This window comes from Grammomys surdaster, unplaced genomic scaffold (genome assembly GCF_004785775.1).
Source record: "Grammomys surdaster isolate TR1022 unplaced genomic scaffold, NIH_TR_1.0 126391, whole genome shotgun sequence".
Classification (NCBI taxonomy): Eukaryota; Metazoa; Chordata; class Mammalia; order Rodentia; family Muridae; genus Grammomys; species Grammomys surdaster.
In genome coordinates, this window is record NW_021621185.1 from 16,287,520 (window position 1) to 16,311,408 (window position 23,889).

General features: G+C 42.6%; 1 protein-coding gene across 1 annotated transcript in view; it reads left to right on the top strand.

The window, feature by feature from the left end:
* The window catches only part of Dmgdh (dimethylglycine dehydrogenase), a 73,779-nt gene extending 53,866 nt beyond the window's left edge, over positions 1 to 19,913 (top strand). The window contains exons 15-16 of the mRNA XM_028760068.1: positions 13,172 to 13,306; positions 19,329 to 19,913. Coding sequence (XP_028615901.1) covers positions 13,172 to 13,306; positions 19,329 to 19,559 — 366 coding nt within the window. The 3' untranslated portion in view covers positions 19,560 to 19,913. The remainder of the gene's footprint in view (positions 1 to 13,171; positions 13,307 to 19,328) is intronic.
* The last annotated feature ends 3,976 nt before the right edge of the window (positions 19,914 to 23,889 follow it).

A 23,889-nucleotide genomic window follows, 5' to 3' on the forward strand; every position in this document is an offset into this window, starting at 1 on the left:
GGTCATCAGGCTTGTCAGCGAGTGCCTTTATACCCTGAGCCCCATCACTGGCCTCAATTGTTCTTCTGTGGATGATGCTTTTAGTTCAGATCCAAGATCTGTTGCTTAACCCAAAGTCTTAGGGACAGCCATCTGTGTTTTCTTCTAGAAACTGTAAACATTTAAAAAATGTATTTGTTATTTTGAAACAAGGTTTGAAACCACCTTCTTATATTTAGGTCTATGATTCACGTTTGGTTGATTTTTATATCAGTTGTAAGGTGTGGATTAAGTTTGTTTGCACGTGGCTCTCTGTTTTCCAGCAGCATTTGTTAAAAAGGCTACACCTTGTATACTCACTGTCTTCCTATAAGGGTAGGACTCAGCTCTGGTCCTATTTCTGGACTCTGCATGTTCTACCAAACTACTAGTGTTTCCTGATTCTAGTACTATCATTCATATATATATATATATACACATACACATACACATACACATACACATACACATACACACACACATACATATACATCACTATAGTTTAATACACATACACATACACACACACATACATATACATCACTATAGTTTAAGTAAGATTAATTTTGGCTAGTCTAGATCCTTTGAGTTTCTCACAAATCATAGAATCAGATTGTCAATTGATTTTTTTAAAGCCCTATTGTGATTTTGGCTGGGAATACATTGCATCTATTGGTTAATTCAAGTCTTTCAGCACTTGAACAATGTATATCTCTATGTCCATTTAGATCATCATGAGTTTCTGTCAGAAATATCATGTAGATTCCAGTCTGCAAGTCTGTACATCCTGGTACGTATTCATACCTAAATATTTCATATTTTAATGCTATCGTAAATGGGAAACAGCTCAGTTGGTAAAGTGCTTGCTGCCCATGATATCAAGACCTGAGATTCAATTCCCAGCTCCTACATAAAAATCCAGGCATGGCTGTGTGCACGTGTAATCCAGTACTGGATAGCCAGAAATAAGAAATCTTGGGGCCTTGATGGACAGATGTTCTAGTCTATTCACTGGGCTCTGGGGTCAGTGAGAGACTTTGTCTCCTAAAACAAGGTGGTGAAAAATAGAGGAAGATTTTCACCATCAATCTTAGTTTTCATTGTACATACACATACCCTCTACAAGAGTGCACACATCCACATGTATGTACACACCCATACACTCTATAAACATACACATGCATGTGCACCCTCTACAAGAATGCACACACCCATATACCTGTACACATACATATACACATGTGCACCCCCACAAGAACACACTCACACACAGATACACACACACTTGAATAAAAGAAACCTATTCATCTTTTGTACCTTTCAATCTTACTAACCCTACTCAGTAGTTCTAGTAGATTTTTTTTGTAGGTTCTGTCAGATTTTTTTGACAGAGACAACCACGTTGTTTAAAATTATAGCTTCTCTTTATTTCTTCTAAAATCTTGTTTCTTTGTCTTACCTTACTGCACTGCTTAGACCCTCCTTCAGCTTAACCTTCAACAACATTGAACGGAAATGGTGATGGCAAATACCTTGCCTTGATCCTGACCTTGTGTGGAAACTGTCTATTTCCCATCTCCAGGGACAGTGTTCACTGTAGCTTTTTTCACACTGTTTTGTATCAGATTGAACTGGTCCTTGCTGTTCCTGGTACTTTTAATTGGGAGTAGTTATTAGTTTTATCAAAGGGTTTTTCCACATTCAAGCAGCTATTTTTTTTAAAGTTGTTATCTATTGAATTGTATTTATTTTCTAAGGTTACACCTTTTCACTTTAGGAATAAAATTAACTTTGTGATTACAATTGATCTTTTTAAGATATTGTCAGGTCTTATTGGATCATTTCTAAAGTCAATTTCACAGATATGATCTCCTTGTAGGGCTTGAGCATTTGAAATTATTTTACTTGTTCAAAAAAAGTAAGCTTATTCTATTTACTTCTTTTGAATAGAGTGGTATACTTCAATTCAGGGGCTAGAAATACAAAATACGCTCTATGACTTTAACTTTCTATACCTAACTCTGGTCTGGCACATGAAGAATGTTTGGTAAATATATTTTGTTGAATGCAGTGTCCAGAAATGCTATTAGGAAAGCAGAGGTGCCCATCACAAACAGGCTTCCTTGTCAGCCAGCCTGAGGAGTGATTTAAGGCTTTTGAGAAAGAAGTGACACTCTGCTGATGGAAAACCGATTAAAAGAAAGTTGTCCGTGTGACAGGAAGCTCTTTTCCCCAATTACTGAAGGAGTCTAGTGGAGAAAGGGCAGAGGCGTCAGCTGAGCAGAGACTGTAGGGTGGCAAGGGAAGTAATGTGAGCAATATTAGGAGATAGCATGGCACTCACCCGAGGGGCTGCACAGGAAGGGGTGGAGGGAAAGACAAGGGATGTTGTCAGCATCTGGAAACACAGGACAGATGTGGCTGGCAAACTGGGAGTACTTGTGGATGCAGAATAACCAAGTAGAATGTTCTGGAAGGCAGCTAAGCCTGTGCATTTGGAGCTCTGTTCTGGAAGTAGGGGCTTGGGTTCTTTGGCTATGCATGGGCATTAAAGGCAGGGAGTGTTAGGAGCTCCTGTGGACCTGCCCTGGAATAGGGTTCACCATGCTCCAGGGTACCAGCTGCCTCAGCTGCAGACTCTTAGCAGCAACTAAGCAGGCTTGCTGAAGGATTTCAGTGGCTTCTGTTCTACCTGCTAGTGCAAGACAAACAAGGTATTTCATCTATAAGCACCTCGGTTCTCTTAGATAATGACAGTATAAACCTCACAAGCTGGCTATGAGCCTTTGATGAGCTAAAGGACATTTGTCACCTCTCTAAACATCAGTCACTTTCCATCTGATTAAGCCAATCTAAATGAAGTGCGTAGGAGAAAGGAGCCAGACATGAAAGTCTCCCATCGGCCGGGCAGCGGTGGCACATGCCTTTAACCCCAGCATTTGGGAGGCAGAGGCAGGCAGATTTCTGAGTTCCAGGACAGCCTGGTCTACAGACTGAGTTCCAGGACAGCCTGGGCTACACAGAGAAACCCTGTCTAGAAAAACCAACAAAAAGAAAGGGAGGGAAAGAGGGAGAGAGGGAGAGAGGGAGAGAGGGAGAGAGGGAGAGAGGGAGAGAGGGAGAGAGGGAGAGAGGGAGAGAAAGGGAGAAAGAAAGTCTCTCAGCTAAGAACTCAGCAAGGAAGGCTTTGGATTGCTGAAGAGACTCAGATCTTCATACTATTTCCTAGACACTTGTTTGCTTTTCATTTAAGGACTATACTTAAAACACAAAATGGGCACTTGCTTTTCTCTCTACCCTACAGAGAGATGAAAACTCCAGCCATCCATGTGGTGGGGAGATAGTGAAGCCCCAGCCCTTCCACACAGAAATCTCCATGTTCTGGAGAAGAGCATAGGATTTGCTTCTGAGCCCTCTGCATCCCTCTGTGCACGTCACAGTCGCAGAACTCATAACACAACACAAATACACGTAGGGCCATCTTGTAGTTTAGTGTTTAGGAAATGACAAGGAAATGTTTGCAGAAGTTTAACACAAGGGCAGCTTTTATTCCTGAACATTTTTTTTGGGGGGCGGGCAGGGCATTTTTGGCGGTTGACTGATCTTACAGAATTTGCAGATAGTCAACTGTATTGTGAGAATGCTAAGCCTTAGCTGTAGCTGAAGTTAAGCACTAAAGCATGTATGATAAAGCCAAAGATCCAGGCCACTGTTTTCTTTTGAATAATAAACTTCAAAGCCTAACTAGTATTTCCTTTAAAATTGAATTAAGGGCCTGGAGAGATGGCTCAGTGGTTAAGAGCACCGATTGTTCTTCCAAAGGTCCTGAGTTCAATTTCCAGCAACTACATGGCTCACAACCATCTGTAATGGATCTGATGCCCTATTCTGGTGTGTCTGAAGACAATGACAGTGTACTCATATACATAAAACAAATAATTCTTTAAAATGGAATTGAATGAGAGTCAGAGAATGCATGTTATGTGGTCTCTTTTAGCTTTGAAAAATTCTGGTTTGGTTTGAATAGTAATTATCTTGGTGTTTGGTCTGCTTTAGGGATGTTTTAAATGTTTTTCTTAGTTTATAGATTGTCTTGTTGAGACTTGAAACAGGGTTTTGTTACTTAGTCCAAACTGGTGTTCCACCTTGATCCTCCTGCATCTGCCTCCCAGGTGCTAGGATCCAGATGTGTGCCCCTATCCTTGTTCCTTTGGTTTCTGTTCTATCTCCTCCTTCCTTGCACCCAGCAAAGTCCTCTTTCTTGCTCCATTAAAGACTTTTTGGGGGGAAGGAATTCTTATTTGGCTAGTAATTTTAGCTAGAAAAATGCTGGTTAAGTTGCTTCTCAGCCATCTATGCTAAGGGCTGAGAGGGAAAACTTTATGTATGTGAGATAGGTCCTCCAGCCAATAACAACAGCTAACCTCATTATTTAACATTTGCTACAAAGGGCCTATTGAAGATGTGATTGGCTGTATAGAAAAAAAAAAAAAGCTCACCAGGCTTGGGCTTAGTTGCTCAATCTCTCTGTTACTGCAGGAAGACTTCCGGCCTTTACTGGCCTCACAACGAGACTGGCCCAAGTGCCGAAGGCTTCTGTAGTTCTAACCCTGGATAGGAAATAAGTAAGACTGTGGTTTGTCTTGATGGGGAGAAGGCTAAGTCAACCCTTTTCCCAAATGAGCGACTCAAAGGATGCTCTCTCAGCATCTGAGTCACCCAGATGCACAGACGGCTGAACAGCTGTCCAAAGGATGTTAGTTAACACAGGCTCAGGCCAGCAGTGGGCACATGCTTCACAAGGATGCCTCCTCCAGGCTGCCTCCAGGAATGCTCTGGGCTCATTTTAAACAAGAAGCTTTTCAAGTGTGCATGAGGGACAGAGGCAGGAACCTGCCACCTGGATTCTCAACTTCACTCTGTCCCTTGGAGAAGCTGGTAACCAGCAGGAGTCTCCACCACAGCCCATAAACCTGAAAAACACAGAACAGGATTAGGGTGCCCATGCCTGGTTCCTGGGGATTCTGGTGGTGGGATATAGAACTTATTTCTTTATAATATTTGAATTTAAAGAATCTGAGCTGAACACTTAAATCAAATTAATGACACCCTTGGATTTTCTGATGGCATTTTACTTCATATGAGTGGGAAAGAAAGACCAGAGGCCTTTGCCCCATCCTCTCCTCTGGCCTAGAGAGGACCCCTCTCCCAACTCTGTATCTGAATCTTACTCCTCTTCAACTGTCAGACTTGACTACATACATCTTGAAGCACTTGATTGCCCTAAGACTCACTCCCCTAAAAATACTAGTTTAATTTATTTCATTTACGTTAGCATTCAGGCAGCATGCATGCCATTGACAGGGCTAATACAGGATGAATAATTGCCTCTCGCTTGACACCTACTTTGTATATGTATGGATGTTATATATTTAGTGTGTATTACAGGTGGCTGCCTTAATGACCTTTATCGATATTTAAAAGTGATACATTTAAAAAAAGTCAAGACTATTTTTAAGCTGAAGTTCCATTGCTCCAGAAATCTGCACATTTCTCAAAGATATCAACCGCTGATTATATAGAAAATTTATCAATAACTTATTAAACAGGTATATTTCTGTTCATGGGTCATTCTGACAGTATCACTTCTAATTACAGCATAAGCTTCAGACACATGTCTTCTCATTTATAATTGATTAGTAGGTAGTAAAGTAAAATCTACCATCTTGGGAGGCAAGCCAAATAAAACGGGTGAAATCTCATGATGGCGCATTAAATCTTCCCAAGTTGGGAGCCCAGCTAGATTAGAAAGGGGCGTATGAAGGGCAGGGTCTAGCTTGTATTAGTTACTTTACTCATTGCTGTGACAAAATGCCAGATAGAAATGACCTAAAAGAAGATTTATTTTGGCTCAAGGTTTCAGAGGGCTCAGTCATGCATCTGAGTACAACATCGTGGTGGGGAATGTATGGCTGAGGAATTTCTCTACCCCATGGCCAACAGGATGTGGAACAAAACTGGAGTTAAAAGTGGGCACCAAGACAATATGTGAGCCCCTAGAACATTCAATCAGCCATGCCTTCCGGGGACAAAAATCTATATATGGTGGTTTGTGTCGCCACGCAGCTGAGCCTCAAGTTATTCTCCTATGAACTGGTGTACCCCTGTGGTACTACCTCAGGGTTACTGTGAGGATGGCTGAGTTTATGAACACAGGCTATCAGACACATAGCCAGTGCCTAACAAACCATAGATGTTACTTATCAAGAATTAGTTTTTACTGAATTATTACTATTTTGTTACTGCAAATTTTGGGGAGTTCCACAAGGGTAATCACCTGTTACCAAGGAAATTGGTACCCATTTCAGGGTTCCTAGTCTTGTTAATAAAAGAGTTTAAGAACTGACTCAAGAAATCTCAAGGACCGTTTTATTAGAGTTAAAAAAAAATGGCAGGGTAGCTACCTATAAATCTCAGACACTCCACAGAGGAGGGGGTTGGAGAAGAGGCAGAGAGACAGCTGTGCCTTTTCTAGGCAGCCATGTTGAGGAAGTAGGGATTATGGGGCAGGGGCTGAGGTGGGAGAATAACAACACACAAAGAAAGGGAAGAGTCCAGAGTGTCCAGGAAAGCCTGCCTAAGCTTTGTCAAGTGTCTAGAAAAAGGACAAAGATCAAAAGGAGAAAAAGGAAAAGTTATACGTCTGTGAATAATTCAGAATGGTGAGCAAATAATCCCCAGACTCATGGCTACAGTTCCAGATTTAACTTTGCCAGCAACAGGCTTTCTAGGTAGGAAAAGCACATTATCTCAAAGGGATAATGATTCCTCCCATCTCTTTAACAGGGTTTAATATATAAACCAACCTCCCTGAACCATGATCTCTTAGCTGAGTGACTGACCAGCAAAACGTACTTTTTGTTACATTTCCACTCTGGCCACAGAAATATCTTTCTTTCAAATGGTCTTATCTGGGCTACTGTAACATTCCTTGCTTTGAAGAGGCAACCACACAGTCATTTAGGAATGGCTGGAGAGTTAAGTAGTTGATGCTGCGTGCTTGGTGGTTAAGAGCATGTCGCTGCCTTGCTGAGGACCAGTTCCGTACCCACTACCCACATCAGGCGGCTCACCTATTATCACCGGTATCTCCAGCTCCAGGGGATCTGGACTCCACGGGCATCTGAACTCACATGTATATGTACCCCTTCCCCTGCAACACATACATACACACATACTTAAATATAAAATAAACCTGTAAACATATACAATCACTTAGATTAGCACTGAGATTGGGGAGCAGATATAACCTACTTTCATTTTATAACCAGGAAAATCTAGAGATGTAGTTTTAAAGTGGTTCCTCAGAAGGAATGAAAACTGGAGTTCTGATCACACCCTCACCTACAGTCTCCAGACAGGGTGTGCACTTAGGGGAGATAAGAAATCGGAACTCCCTTCTTGTATTCTTGGCTGGGACCAGGGTCATTCCTGGAAGTGCTTTCAGGGTTAGTGCCTCTAAAGTATCCAGAAGGGTGCCATCTCGGTGCTATCTCTAGTTCTTATCAGCTTTATTTTCAGATAAAGTTTCTGTCCATGCTCTTTTGCTTGTCTTACCTGCCTATGGCATGCCAAATGCGTCTCCTTTGCCCTTGGTACAATTGGGAATGTGGCAAAGGCAGAGTTAGGCTGTTGGCCAGCTTCTCGTCTCCATCCTGTTCTTAAATTCTTTTATTAGCAAGACTAAGAACCCTGAAAGGGATGCCAATTTCCTTGGTAACAGGTAGCTCCCCTGGTGGGACTCCCCGAAATTTCCAGTAATAAAATAAGTCGTGATTCAGTACCCGAGTCAGTAGCTCTCATGCACTGTTCCTTGTTTCTAAAAGCCATGGTCACGGTCGGTTCCTATGAGCTCTCAGGGGTAGAACAGTCATTGACTTTAGTGGCTCAGTGAAGTAGGCTCCAAGTGGAGGACTAGAACAGGCTCTCTGCTCTTCTTTTAATGGTTTTCCCCACATCACCCCCCAGTGTCCCCCCAATTCTAGTTGTCTCTCCCAGTACTCTCCCTCCCTCCCTCCCCACTTCCCCTGCCAGATCCTTCTTATACCCATTCCCCCCCCCAGGCCACCTACAAAATCTATGCTATTTTCCATTCCCAGGGCGATTTATGCAACCCTCCCCTTGAGTCTTCCTTGTTACCTAGCTCTCTGGGTCTGTGGATTATAGCATGACTATCCGTTACTTAACAGCTAATGTCCGCTTATAGCTGAGTACACTTTACTCTTTATTCATAATAGCCAGAAACTGGAAACAACCTAGATGTTCTTCGACCAAAGAATGGGTAAAGAGAGCTTGGGTCTTAACTAGTTTTCTAACGGTTTGTATTTGGCTGAGCTGGCTCTTGTCTTTCAGACCCCAGCCTGTCATCTGTGTTGTTGTGAAGGTCAAACCATAATGCAGATTCAGTCAAGCACCTTGGTCAAAGTTATGATGGAACCCTCTCTTCAAAACTCAGCTTCAGCACCTCCTGCTGTAAAGTCCCTTCCTGACAGGATGCTGCCTGTCCTCGGCCCCAATTGCTCACCTTCCCAAGTGCCCTCTGAGCACACCTCCATTATAGAAATTATAGAATGCATGTTTGCATTTTGTCTTCACACATTACTAATAGGTTATTTCTGCCCCCCCCCCTCAGTTAAATGGGCCAATTCAAGACAGATTAGATTAAATGCAGGATGCAGGTTTATTGGGAAGCTGCTCTCGGACTTCCCAAGGACCAAGGCCAGGAAAGTCACCATAGGAGGGGGGAAGAGAAGGAGCAGGGAGGAAATCAAAGTAACTGGATTATAGAGGAAGAGCCTCTGGGGGAAGGGCAGCCCAGCCTCTCTGGGCTGGAAAGTTCAGTGTTGGAGGCAGGATATGTCAGGTAAGGACTAAGGATGCTGGGAGAACCTGGAGGCCAGGTCTGCTATGATATGTAAAATATACACCTCAGTCCCTTGTCCCAGGGTCTGAAACCTAACAATTAGATGCTCTTCATTTTAAATTTAAGAAACATCTGTATTATTCAGACTTGGGCAGACTTCCTATTTCACATGGGTATTGCTGCTTGCTGTGCTTTCCTACATCCTGCTGGCCATGTCTGCAGGCGTCTCCTGCTTATCTGTGTTCTTCCTGCCATGCTAAAACATGAATGGTTTCAGGACTAATATGTTGTTCTATGGGGAGAAGGCAACCACATTTCTCCAGGAGCGTCACTGAGGTCACAAGACGATGTTCCACATAGTAAGTGTCTGACACACAACAGGGCTTCACAGATGAATCCACACTTGCTAGGAAATTCTTTTTGTTTGTTTGTGGGTTTTAGGGAGGACAGTGTAAGATCTCATTGTGTATCCCTGGCTGTTCTGGAACTCACTATGTAGACCAGGCTGGCCTCAAACTCACAGAGATCCATTTGTCTCTGCCTTCCAAATGCTGAGATTAAAGACTTGCACCACTATGTCTGGGTCTGCAAGGAAATTCTTTAATAGCATACTGCCAAAAGCCTTCAAGACTGAACCAATTTCTAGTCATGAAGACTCAGGTTCCATGACAGGAGATAAGGAACAATTTCAGAGCCACCAGTGTTCTGCAAATCGCACCGTGTACGGTGCTAGCCACTCCTGTGCTCTCAGTGCTTTCAACCCAATCCGAGGCCCTTTTATTTTTCCACAGGTGTTGTCTCCTGTGAGAAGAAAGATTATGACTAACCCTCATCATCTTTCATCTGTTGTAGAAAGTTTTCTTTAAAAAAAGAACAAAAGTTTTTGTCATTATAGAGGGTTTTTTTTTTGTCTGTATTTGGAGACAGTTTAACTGTAATGAACATTATGTTACTATGCCTTTAATTTTATAACTTGGTAGATGGGCCATAAGGTAATGAAAGATAATAAACATTTGAATGCTTGAACTATTCTTTGTATCATTTGTATAGCTAATATTCTTGTTAGAGGGAAATATATATATATATATATATATATATATATATATATATATATACACAATACTCTTATCTAAAAACATAGAGTATAAATATGTAGACTGCACTTTTCCTTTTGTTGTAATAAAATAGCCTGGCAAAGGTCTTAAGGAAGAAGGGGCTCATTGAGGTTCACAGATTGAGGGAACAGAGTACCATAGAGGGCAAGACATACCAGGAGGAGCTAGGTCGTGTAAGGGGAGGTTCTGATTTGTCAATAAAGGAGGCTGGGAGCCAATTGCTGGGAGCAAGGTACAGGTGGGACTTCCAGGTTCCAAGAGGAAGAGACGCAGGGAGGGAGAGAAGGGCCCTTTTCTGTCACGCTTTGAAGGAAAAAAGGACACAGCAATCATGCAGGGCTTCGGGGAGAGCTAGGGGCCTCCGCTATGGGCGGGTGGCCAAAGTAGTTTGGCAGGGGCTAATTGGAACAAGTCACTAAGTTTACAGCGGAAGGAGAGATGGAGATAATAAACTGGTAAGGGCACGCATTTCCAGGCAGGAGATATTTTCTCCCAGCAATTGTCCGTAGCAGGCAAGATAAGATAACAAGGCTGAGTGTGTGTCTTTTATCCGTGGATTCAAAAGGAAGCCGGGTTAAGCCAAACTAGGTGGAACAGGAGGGAGCAGGGAAGAGCACAAAAGGCCGTAGCATTTTTTTGAAAATACACGCAACAGGGTAACATTACACTCAGAGTAAGGAAGCAGGGGAAGGGCCAGCAAGATAGCTCACTGGATAAAGGTGATTGCCACCGAACCAGAGAACTTGAGTTTAATCCCTGAGACCTCACAAAGCAGAAGGAAAACACCGACTCCCTGACCTTGTCCTCTGCCTTCCGCAGTACACTGTGGCACATAGTTACCCTCCTACTCTCTCACTCCTCCCCAATACACAAGTAGATTGACAAATGTTTTTTAAAATCTTTATAAAAGAAGTCAAGACAGAGGGAGGAGCTGCCGGGGCTCCTGTTCTCTGTTTGGTCCTGTCCAGGGCCAGAGCCTACAGAATGGAGCTGCCCACAGTTGAAATGAGCCTTCCTACCCCAGGGAACCTAATCTAGATAATCCTGCACAGGCACACTCTGGGACTTGTTTAGGTGATTCTAGATCCTGTCAAGTTGACAATGCTAAGCATTGCACAGAAGATAGTAAAGAAATGTATCAAAGTACTAACACTGCTGTGTGTAGGTACTATCACTGTTATCATTGAGGACACTTCACTTGCTTTGTGTTGTCTGTATTTTCCAGGTTCTACAGTAAGCATTGATCATACAGTAATATATATATTTTATTAATTTATATTATATATGTATAATTTATTAATTTATTGTGTGTGCACACATATTTTTTGGAGGTCAGAGGACAACTTGAGGGAGTAAGTTTTCTCCTGTTGTGTGGGTTCTCACTCACAAACTCAGGTCACCAGACTTGGTGGCAAGTGTCTACCCTCTGAGCTATCTCACCAGCCCCTAATCAGAAGACTTTTAAGCCTGTATAGTTAATTCCCTTACGAAACTTTTTTTTAAAAAACAAGAAAATTATCCATGAATCTAAATAACTCAAATTCTCTCTGTGATAGTCCTCTCCAGCTCCTCTGTAGTAATTATCTCATGGCCTGGTTTTCTTTACAAGTTCATGCTCTGCGCTTGAAATAAATCTGGTTTCACCATCTGGGTCACGCTGTGAAGGGAGAGAGAACTGGACTTTGGTTTTGTACAGTATTTAAACCTTGCTAATGGAAACCTTCTTCAGCATCCTGTGCAGGCCGTAGCTTACATTTGCAGTCCTCACAGGAACCACGTGGAGCTGTGGCTGCATCCTGGATGCCTCACACAGGAGCGATGAGGGAGCGTTAGGTGGAAGGGGCATGAGGACCTCTCCTGCTGACCCTCAGAGGCATGGGTTACTATATACAATCCTAAGTGGTTTGTGTTGAGAAATCACTCTACAAATCTTAAGTTCTGGCCATGGAGGACATCTTTGGAATGGACCGTTGTTCTCTTTTTGGCTAGTGAAGAAACTGAAGTCTGAGGTTGCTTCTTTGGGTTGGGGATTTGTTGTTGTTGTTTGTCGACTTGGTTTTTGTTTCTGAGTGTGGTTAATGTGTGATAACAGATTTTGAGACTTTTGTTTTTACATCTTTCAGCAGAGCTAGGCTTTGTGTACTGAATTCCCTCTTCACCCCATAAGACATGCTTATGTGGGCTGTTTATCTTCTCTCCTGTGGAGTACTCCTGTCTCCTGGGCAGTGTCCTTGCTCTTAGCCTCTGAGTTATGAGTTTGCCTCATATTATCGAAGGTCCCCTGGCATTTTGGCTGGGTAGAGTTATCTCCTTCCTTTTATTATCTAATGTCCCCAGTGATCAGTTATTGCTCGTCTGTGTCACCTGCTCAGCTGTGGGCTATGTGACTAGTTAATGACGGGAAAATCTTCAGATTGGAACAGGAGTGTCATCTGTCATGTGTTTCCTGGAAGAAGGGGAAAAAAAGGGTAAAGAGGCAGGTTTCAAGAACAAGGTCTTTGTTACAAACGCCTGCATCTGACTCCCTTTGTGACCCCACAGCCTGGCATGATGCCTCACTTGGAGTCTAGCTCGATGTCTAGCTCAAATGTCCCCTGAACAAACTAATGAGGGTAGCTTAATAGGTTAGTACATCCCAGGGGATGTTACTCTGAAGGAGAGGGAAAACGTAGCATGTGGTGGTGGTGGGGATGTTCTTTTGATATTACACATTAAAAAAAAAAAAGTGTGTTTCTTATAAAATGCTTCCAATGGGTAGAAATTGAGACATACTTTGTTCAGATAGCTGATCCCACTGTCCAGATTCATTAGATACGGGGCCTCTTTCATAACCCACCATCATAGTACCGTGCTTTATACTTTTCTGCTGAGGAGGTTCTGGTAAAATTGTCAGCCCAAGTTATTATATTAAGTCTAATGTATTCCCAAGGAATAGGTGGCTGGTACTGTCATTTGGGCACTAAGAAATATTTGTCTAGATGTTTGATCCAATCTGTAGTTTTATTTAATGTGTAATTGGTGAGAAACTAGCAGAGACACATTTAAATGCTTGCATCTCTAACCTTGTCACGGAGTCTGAGCGCTCGTTCATCATCATTATCATGGATTCCTGCAGCCAGCCGACTTCATAGGGAAGCAAGCACTGAAGCAGATTAAAGCCAAGGGGCTGAAACGGAGACTGGTCTGCCTCACCTTGGCAACGGAGGATGTGGATCCGGAGGGAAATGAAAGCATTTGGTACAAGGGCAAGGTGAGTACCAGGGCCACCACATTACCCACGTCCGAACTTCTCTGTGCGTTACCAGGTGCTTTTTGTTTTTTTCCTAATGTATTCACTTATTGAAAGGATGGCACACTTGATTTCTGAGCTGACATTAAAGAAACAGAAAGTAATTAACTGATGGGAAACTGGAATGCTGCTTTTTTTTTTTTTTGCAAGCAGAAGAATCTATGTGCATTTAAAAAATATATAGCCAACAGTTTTCAAAAGTATTGAGAAACAATATATTTTTATAGCTGTGAATGCAAAAGATGGCTTTTATAAGGATTTGGTGATCTGATTTAATTTTTCAAGAATCTCTTTATAAAAGATACGATTGACATAACAACCACAAATCCAAGTGAACCCATCCTGACAAAGAGGCCTGCAGCTTGGAGGATGATTTGAGAAGCACCTGTCCTCTGGTTCTTCAGGAAGAATACCATGACCATCTCCCAACTTTGCATTGTTAATTCTGGAAGTCGGTGGAACCAGGGTTAAGGGGATAGCCCATCCACGGAACCCCATTCCCTTCCCCTTTCTATTTGCAACAAAGCCCAGCGTGGCTCAGCGTTTGGAGGTGATCTGGCTGCTGGGGTGGTGTCGAGAGAGAGCACTGGCCCTTTAAGCCTCTACCAAGAGCTATTTATTCTGTGTGGAGCAGAGTCAGCTTCATTATTGCACAAAGCTCAGGGCTCCTGGACCCTCAGTTTTTCTCATCCACTGCAAGGTCTTTGATGTTTTCCTCCATTTTTTTCCACCCCTTCAGTGTCAGTGGTGGGATGGGGAATCTGTGGCATCCAGTCAGAACCTCACTGAACAGACACACACTAAGGCACAAGCCTTTTGACATAGACCTCATGTGGCTGACCTGCCCCCCACACAGGGATTTTTTCCACATTTGCTTGTTTAGTTCTACAGCATTCCTAATAGGTATATGTGACCATTTCTGTTGTAAATATGAGGGTTTGGAGCTCAGAGAGATTGGGTAAATTCTTTTGAGTTGCTAGTGATTGGTGCATAGAGCTGAATTCAATCAACCTAAATTAGGGCGTTGATTCTTGTCCTTTCCTATAAAGAATGCTGATTATTCCAGTTTGTCCTCTTTCTGTCCTTGCTGGTGTACCCCTGAAGTCACTTTGCAACTTAATTGTATTCTGCAGCTCCCCATCTGGGCATGTTATCACACGCACTGAAGCTAACAGGCTTACCCCAGACTTCCAGTTCCCTTCAGCCATACCAGGCTTGCTCATCTGTGTAAATGGCTCCTCATGACTTTCCCCGTCTCCGTTCTTTATCCCCCAGTACAGGCATGCTTTCTTTGCCTTTTTAAAGATCTATTTATATTCTTTTATGTGTATGAGTGTTTTGCCTGCCTATATGTATATGTATCGCATGCATGCCTGAAGCCTGCAGAAGTCAGAAGAGGGCTTTGGGTCCCCTGGAAATGGAGTTGCAGAGAGTTGTGAACCACCATATGGGTACTGAGAATCAAACCCAGGACCTCGGCAAGAGCTACAAATGCTCTTAGCCACTGAACCGTCTCTCCAGCTCTAGACTTCATTTCTTAATACATGTTCTGAGCTAGGAATTCTGGTTATCCCAGGATTTAATAAACCGAAGCAGGAGGCTTATCATTTGAAGGCCAGCCTGAGATATGCAGTGAATTTGAGGCCAACCTTGGTTATATAGCTGAGTTTCCATATTTTTTTTTTTTTTTGGTTTTTCCTTTTCCTGTGATTTAGAGACAGGGTCTCATGTTAAATGGGCTGGCTTTGAACCTACTCTGTAGCTGAGAATGACCTTGAACTTCTGATCCTCCTTCTTCCTTCCAAGTGCTGGCTAGTATTTCAGGGGCACGCAGCCATACCCAGCTCTATGCTGAGCCAGGCATGGAGTGCAGGGTTCGCACATGCTAGACAGGCGTGGAGCAGGGCTTTGCACATGCTAGGCAGCTCTCTTGATTGAATCACACCCCCAACCCAGTTTATCTTTTGTCTTTCTTCCACATGCCAGCTGCTAATAGAGTTCTAACCCAATGACAGGATCCTCCCTCTTGAATTTTCTAACATAACCCTGTCTGCTCTTGATGCTTAGTAGGGCCATTATTTTTATCGTGCTAAAGATCTTATTTCTTTCTGCTTCTTTTTTTTAAATCCTCATTTATATTGTCCTTTAAAAATATTTTTAAAAGTTTGAATTGCCACAGAAATTATGCATATTTTCAAGGGACAATGTGACACTTTAATGTGACATAATGTGTGGATCAGATCAAGGTAATTGGCATCTGTATTATCACAGACATTATCATCTTTTTGTGTTGAGAGCATTTATTTTGGGTTGTGGTTGTTGGCGGTGGTGGCGGTGGTGGTAATGGTGATGGTGTGTTTGTGTGTGTGTGTGTGTGTGTGTGTGTGTAAGAGAGAGAGAGAGAGGGAGGGAGGGAGGGAGGGAGGGAGGGAGAGAGGGAGAGAGTGAGAGAGAGAGAGAGAGAGAGAGAGAGAGAGAATGAATATATATTCTGGCTATGCTGGAATACCAGCCTGGCCACGCCTCCCTCTACTCCTGTGTGCTGGCATTAAAGGCTTGTGTTACTGTGAAGTCAGTTAGAGCATTTAGAGACCTCTCTACCAATTACAACCGAACATGAGAAGCTATCCCTCTTGGTCACATATATACTCTTTATATTTTAGAATGATGTGTATTTTTCACTTTTTTTTTGTTTCTCAACTTTGGTTTAATTTCCTGTGTGTTTGGTATTTGATATTCTATTTTTGCAAGCATTCCTAATGGTGGAGATGGAGAATAGGTTTACCTGCTTATTCAACACATGTTTTTGTAGTTTACTCTGTGCCAGCAATGTTGTCGGCATAACAACAAATTGAACAGAAGAGAACCGTTGTCTTTGTGGAGTTTATACACTAGGAGAGAAGAGTGGACCACAAGGAAAGTCCATTAAATAGATGTTCATCAAGTGGTAATGGGAAATGGAAATGGGGTAGCCTTTGGCAATGCCCAACTGGGGGCTGGGCAACGCTTGTGCTTAAATATGGCTTACATTTTAAAAAAATCAACACATAAGGGCACTTCAGTCCTGAAAGACTAAAGCAGCAAAGGAAGATTTTAGGAAGAGGTTTATAGGAAAGGGTAGAGAGTTCAGGAGGTAGTGGTAGTGGTCATTGTCATTATCGCTCTCCTCCTATCACTCCTCCTCCTCCTCCTCCTCCTCCTCCTCCTCCTCCTCCTCTTCCTCCTGGCCCTCCTCCTCCTCTTCTGTTTACAAATTACAATACATAGGGACATCGAAAGAAGCAAAGGCACCATGCAATTTTAAAGAGTGTCACTTCTTTGAAAGGTCATTTCCCATGCTGACCTACATTAGTTAGAGATTTAATTTAAGAGACAAATGAGGAAAGGCTAAAAATAAATGAGAATTATGTATATTGGTAAAAACAAAGAAAACAAAACAAGGTCAATGACCTAGTAAACAAAATACAAGAATCTACTAGGCAGCGGGCAGGACAAATGTCCCCGTGTGCCCTGGGTGAGGAGAAGTGATAGGGCGGATTGAACCCAGAAGAACTGAGTTAGAAGTATTTAGAGTCTGTGCTGGAAAAACTACTTTCTATTCTATAGTAAAAGATATAGATTTTATAAGTACAATAAAAGGAAAGGCCAGACTTTGAAACTATGCCTGCCTGTTAACCCCGAATCAGAAAATAGATATGAAAGTCAATACCTGCACAAGACAAAGACCATTTAAAAATTAGCACTCCAAAGGAACAGTCTTGTTAGGTGACTAACTCAGAAATGACCACAAGGAAGTTGCTGTCGGGACATTAGCAGAGGCAGGATGGCTGAGGTGTCTCTGAAGTGACTGAGGGCTTGTGACCAGTGAGTCAGGGGACTGAGCCAGAGTCACCCAGAGCTCTTCCTGTTTCTTAGGTCGCTAAGGTAAGCCAGTGTATCTCCCCCATCGTCCACAGAAATCTCTGGTTTACGGTTTTGAAATGAAACCAAAGTCGCCAAGACAGCCTTTAAACCTCTTGGAGCCAAATCCTTGTCTTACGTTACTACACTCTGACCCAAAGGAGAAAAGCCAGCTTCAAAGCATGTGCTGTATCTAGGCTGTCAACCATATGCCAGGTTAAACCGTTCAAGTCCTTTAACCAACCAGTTCTCATCATAGATTTAGAACCTCACGGAGAGCTTCTCCTTTGGGGTTTTATCAAAGAGATAAAGCACCCAGACCTCAGAGATGAGGGCTAAGTTGGTAAGTGTGTTAACATCTAAAAGACCAGAAGCGATGTGAGAGCTGAGCTATGTCTGAGTGAGCAGGCCGATTCATGCTCACATGACACGACAGCAGCCATGTGCAGTCCGCAGTGCTGAACAGTGGAGCCAGAAGGAACAGCGGAATTTATGAATGTGTGTGTGTGTGTGTGTGTGTGTGTGTGTGTGTGCATTTCTTTATATATCATATTTTACTTTTGCTGTCTTCTATTCTTTTTCCAGTGTTTTGACTTAACAATTTGTTCTGAATTCTGATCTCTCCAATAAGAGATTTTTATTTTAAGTGTATGCCTGTTGGCCTGTATGTATGCATGTGCAGCATGTGCGTGCAGTGCCTAGCCTAAGGACCTGAAGAGGGAAACTGCTCTAGGATCTGGCATTACAGGTCACTGTGAGTCTCAGGACATGGGTGCCAGAACCCAAAAGCAAAGATTCTTAAACTGCTGAGCCATGTCTCCAGCCTGACCTGCTTTTCTTTCAATGTCATCCTTTCCTTTAGATCCAGCTTGCAATAACCCTCTTATCTTCTAATCAGACTTACTGCATAGGTTTTGTTGGGGTTTTGATGCATACAGCCCCTGTTTTCATCTCCCAGCTTTTGATTGCTTGTTTGATATTGTTCACACCCCAGTTACCTTGAAGCCTTCGCTGGTTTTGATGGTTCATTTCTTTGCCCATTGCTAACTAAGATAGGGTGCAATTTCATCCAACATACTTTTACTGATTTATCTATCACGTACTGGTCATAGCCTTCTTTCCTTCTGAAAGCTTTTACCCACTATTTCAGCCAACCTAATTCTACCTGTTTTCAAATTATAAAGTAAATCTTTCATGTTATCTACCATGGCTGTTTGGTTTTATTTTCCTGAAGCTCTGTTCACTCCCCCAACTAAGCTGGAAGCTCTTGAAGGTAGGTACCAGGACTCCTACTGATCTCTCCAGAGTCCAGGAAACAAGGTAGAGCTAACTATTAACACTATACCCAATCTAGGTGCTTTATAATTGGCAAGGTTGAAAATGCTATCCCTCAGACACTAATTCTTCAAGCAATAATGATGCTGGTGAAAACATGAGAGGCAAAGACACCCTCATACACCACTGGTGGGAAGTTTGACTAGTACACAGCTACTATGTACATCAGTGAGGAGGTTCCTTAAAAACTAAAATCAGAAAGTATAGCCACACCACTCCTGAGAACATTCAAAGGAGTCTGAATCAGCACACCGCAGAAGTCTCACACCCACATTCAGCAGTATTCACAATAGCAAACACATGGGATCACCTGAGGTGTCCATCAAAATAGAGACAAATAAAACATAGTGCAAATATCCAATGGAGTTTCTCTCAGCCATAATGAAGAATGTGTGGAACTGGAGAGCACTATGTTAAGTGACAAAAACCAGGCTCAGAAAGACAATGTTACATGTTTGCGTCCATCTGTGGAATAGTTACTTTAAAGTATCTGTAGCTAAGACATAAAAGTAGAGAGGAGACGATTTGAGAAGAAAGGGACCAGCAGGAAGAGGGAGAAAGGATGGAGTGAAGGACATGGTGTGCTTGTGCGACTAGTTCAGGATGAAACTCACAATTCTGTACAATGAATAGCTAATAGACCCCTCCTTACCATGAACCAGCTCTTATAGCTTGGGAAACATCTGGGGACAAGAGGCACATAAGTGACCATCATGCTGATATGCTGAGAATAGCTGTTCTTTTTCAGGTGGTTGGCAATACAACATCTGGAAGCTACAGTTACAGCATCCAGAAGAGCCTGGCTTTTGCTTATGTCCCTGTTGAGCTCAGTGAAGTGGGACAGCAAGTGGAAGTTGAACTACTGGGTAAAAATTACCCAGCAACCATTATCCAAGAGCCCCTGGTGCTCACGGAACCTACTAGAACCAGGCTTCAGAAAGATGGTAAAAAGACAAATCTTGAGAAAGATCCATCCTAGACAACCCAGTTGTAGCTGACAGAACTGCTCTTGGATCCTGCTCCTGCCAGGATAAAGGTAGCCAAGACTTTACTTCAAAATCATCAAAATCCAGATCAATATCTTCGTAAAAACCTTTTCATTGTTTCCCAAACACAATGGTTTGATGAATTAATGGTCTGCATTGTCCATTCAAATGAATTTAAGATGAACACTTGTATTACTGGTGTTTATAAAACCCAATCAGAGAAACATTGGATGTTTGCCAATATGAATCCTGATTCCAGTGGGATTAAAGGACTCTGTGGTGTTAGGAGCACGGTACGTGGCTGATAGCTGAGAGCAAACAAATAAATTATCTTTCACAGAAACAGATACAGTGACAGGGACAGACTTGCTTTATTGGGTTATTTCACCTTAAGTGGGAAAGTGATAGCTTTAACTTTTCACACTATGTCCATGATGGAAATAGCACTTATTAACACTGTGTTACATACCTTCCCATGTAGTTCTCTCCAGTGTTTACCAGTTTCTTAATGGCTCCTGCAGAAAGGGCTTTAAAGACAGTGTGGTTGCCTTTCCTAAGCTGCTTCTTGCACAGGGCTTACAGAGAGCAGAATCTTCCCAAGGAAGCTGGACTTGAAAATTGCCAGAAACCAAGCTGAAGACTAAATAGATTATGCCAGCCCAAACACAGTTTGAATACTGAGTGGCTCTCCTTGAGAAAGAATTAATGCAAGCTGACATCACATGGTGCTCTTCTGAAGAGCTTTTCACAAAGCATTTGACAACACAGGTCAAACAAAGGCTTAAGAGCTGACAGGATTACCCTCAGTGCTGTTCCTGGTGAGGAAAACAAAAAGAAAAAGTTGGGAAATAATCCTTTGATATACTTCTTAAAATCATTAGAGTTTAGTTGACTGACTAGATCAAACAGTAGTTTATCATTTATGACTAATTTACACATCTTTGTATTCACCTCACGGTTTGGAAGAAAGCTGGACTTGAAGCTTTGTAAGGCTCTAAAATGAGTTCTTACCCTGTAAGTTTTGAAATGACAGCAATTTTACATTTTAAATGTTTCATCAGAGTTTAAAATGTTTCAGAGAGATGATATTAAGATCTCTCTCACCATTTGTTCCTTTTGGTATGTCCCCTTACATAAAGAAGAAATCCTTGGTTACAAACGCTTTCTGATTATCAGGAATATTATCAGGCTTGAGTCCAATTCCCAGTTTAGGCTGATAGAAGCCCCTGTGTGGGAGCTGGAAGACTGGCTTCCTATCCTGTCTGTTACTGATGGCCTCTGGAGAGTTACTCTCTATTTCTGTCAAGTGGGCTCACATTCCTCTCACTCTGAGGAAGAAACAAGGCTGAAAGCACAATCTTGAGAGCACAGTGGTTCATGCCTCTTGTCCTAGCCCTCAGAAAGCAAAAGCAGGAGGATTACCCCAACTTCTAGGCCAGCCAGGGCTACAAAATGAGACTTCGTTTTGTTTTTTAAAAATCCCCAAGCCAAAAAAAAAAAAAAAAAAAAGTAAGCCGGGCGGTGGTAGCACATGCCTTTAATCCCAGCACTTGGGAGGCAGAGACAGGCGGATTTCTGAGTTCGAGGCCAGCCTGGTCTACAGAGTGAGTTCCAGGACAGCCCGGGCTATACAGAGAAACCCTGTCTCAAAAAACCAAAAAAAAAAAAAAAAAAAAAAAAAAAAAAAATCCCCAAGTCAAACACCAATAGAAACTAAACCAAACCAAACCAACCAACCAAAAACCCAGTACAACAGTGAAATGCATAGGACTTTGGACTTTAAAGACACTCTCTTTACAGTATTGTTGTGGGGTCCACTTAGATCTGACACAACTCAAACACCAGGTCAATGCAGATAACAAAAATCTATTGTAATCAAGTCACAACTGATGGACCAGGGCCACAAAACAGACTCTGAAACTGAACTGTGACCCCCGCCCCCCAAGCCAGTATAATCCAGAATAAACCTGAAAACTACAACCATCTGTGCCAAGTTGTAGTTACATTTTCTACCAATCAGGATTTAGGGATAAGAGTTTCCCTTATGTGGTTGATCTATGTCAACTGATACAGAAAGTAAGTTTTATTGTCCAGACAATCAAATCCATTTGTTCTTTTGTGGTTAGAAACAATCGTTATGTTTTGGAGAAGAAGGATGGACAATGGGAGCTGTGGTTAGCAACAGTCCTTACGTCCTGGAACAGAAGATGAATAACAAAGACTGTTCAGCTATTGGGAAGTCCCCAGCTCCTCTAGGGCCTGGGACCTTGAACTTAGATTCTTCCCATGATTAAATGGAGTCTGAAAACAAAATGGCAGAACTTAGGACAAGATTCTTATGCTTGTTCCCAACAGTGTAAGCCCACATCTTGACTTCCCTAGGGACTTTCCTGGGTTCCCTTTTTGTTCGTGTTGTGCTATTAGAAGTTAGGTCACCCCTGAGCCTCTGTCCCTACCAGGCATCGTTCTGACCGTGCTCTAAGCAGACCATGGCTAATCAATTATGGAGACCCCGGTTTAGCCTTAGAAAGTGAGTCAAACAGATGTATCCTCATGGGAATATGAGCTGTGTCTTTCAGAGAACAAGCTGGTTACCACACAGAGTTGAAGCTGAAAAGATAACACAGAAAAGGAAACCATGAAGCCCACGGAAGATGAGCTCCTGAGAAGGGAGCCCGGGAGAATCAGGGATGGAATACCAGCTCACCAAGCACTCAGCTCCTGATGGCATGTCAGCCAGCTCTTAGATGAGTACTGTGACCCAAAAGAGCCCATGTGAAGTCAGGCCTGGTAGCTCAGGCCCAAACTTCCAATTACCTGGAAGCCTGAGGCAGGAGACTTCCAAGTTCAAGGCCAGCTTGGACAACTTAGTGAGAGCTTGTCTTAAAATCAAAAGTAAAATAGGTCAGGACTATAGCATAGTGTAGAGTACTTTCTAACGACCTATGAGACCCTAGGTTTGATCTTCAGGACTAGAGATAGGGATGATGGGTGGAGGGGTGAGCCCAAGTGTTGCCACTTCCAGAAAGTGGATCATATGCTGTGAGATCCCAGAGAATTGGGCCTAGGATTGATGTGAGCTCTGAATAGCAAACAACCAGCATTCTTGAAAATACCAGAGTGGGCTGGCAAGACAGTTCAGTAGATGGAAATCCTTGCAGCCAAGCCTGACAACCTTAGTTCATTCCCTGGGACCTATACAGCGTAAGAGAGAGCCAACTCCCACGTGTCCTCCCCTGACCTCTGTGCACTCACCGGGGCACCACATGGCCCACCCTCCCAACACATAAACAAATAAATAAATGTAACAAACATTTCAAAGTACTGTGGAGGTGTGTATAAGAATTGTTCAGGAGACCCATTCTGAAGAACTTTCCATGGCTGCACCTGGTGGCGTACATCTATAGTCCCAGCACTTAGGGCTGAGGCAGGAGGATGGTGAGTTTAAGGTTACCCTGGACTACCAGAGACCCAAGTACAGGGAAGGTATTTATGGTTCTTCCTATGTTGTGGGTGGTCACATCCAAAAGAATCCCTGTCTGTCTCCTTTTGGGAAAATGATAGGAGAAGAACAATGTTAAACTTTTTGAAGTCTGCCGTGGAGGATGTTGGGTAGACAGACTACACTCTGGGCTCTTTGTGGACCTCCCTTTGTGCATATTTAAACCAAACCACAGGCAAGCTGAGAAGGTGAGCAAAGTGCAGCTGTGAACACAACGTTCACAACGCCACGTTCTGAGAAAGCAAAGTGAGGAATCCTGTCCTTTTGAGGAGTCCGTACATGGAATGGGTGCTGTCCCAAATGCCCATTGTAACTATAGAAGTGTGTTGAGTTGTATAGACATTGGGGCCGGTTAATTTGGGTGTGTGGTATTTTTGTTGTTGTTGTTGTTTGTTTTTATTTTTTTTTACTCTATTTGAAAGTTTTTTAAAAAAAATAATAGTTTTTAAAGTTTAGAAAAATAGAGAAACTAGCAAGCTGGCTTAGTGCTTCAGAGAATATGCTGCTCTTGCAGAGGACCTAGGTTCAATTCCCAGCACTCACATGGCAGCTCACAACCATCCGTTGTAACTCCAGTTCCTGGGGATCTAATGCCCTCTCTGACACATGCATGGTGCACATATGTACATGCAGGCAAAATAGTCATAAGGTATAAAACAAACCAGATAAATCTTTAAAATTTTTAATGTATAAATTACCATCCAGTTTTATCTCTTTGCCTTTAATGAGTCATGGAAATAGTTCATGGCTTACAGAAAGTTCCATAAGGAGTGGTAAGAGCACACTAATCAGCATTTTCGGCAGGGAGAGACTTTGGACGA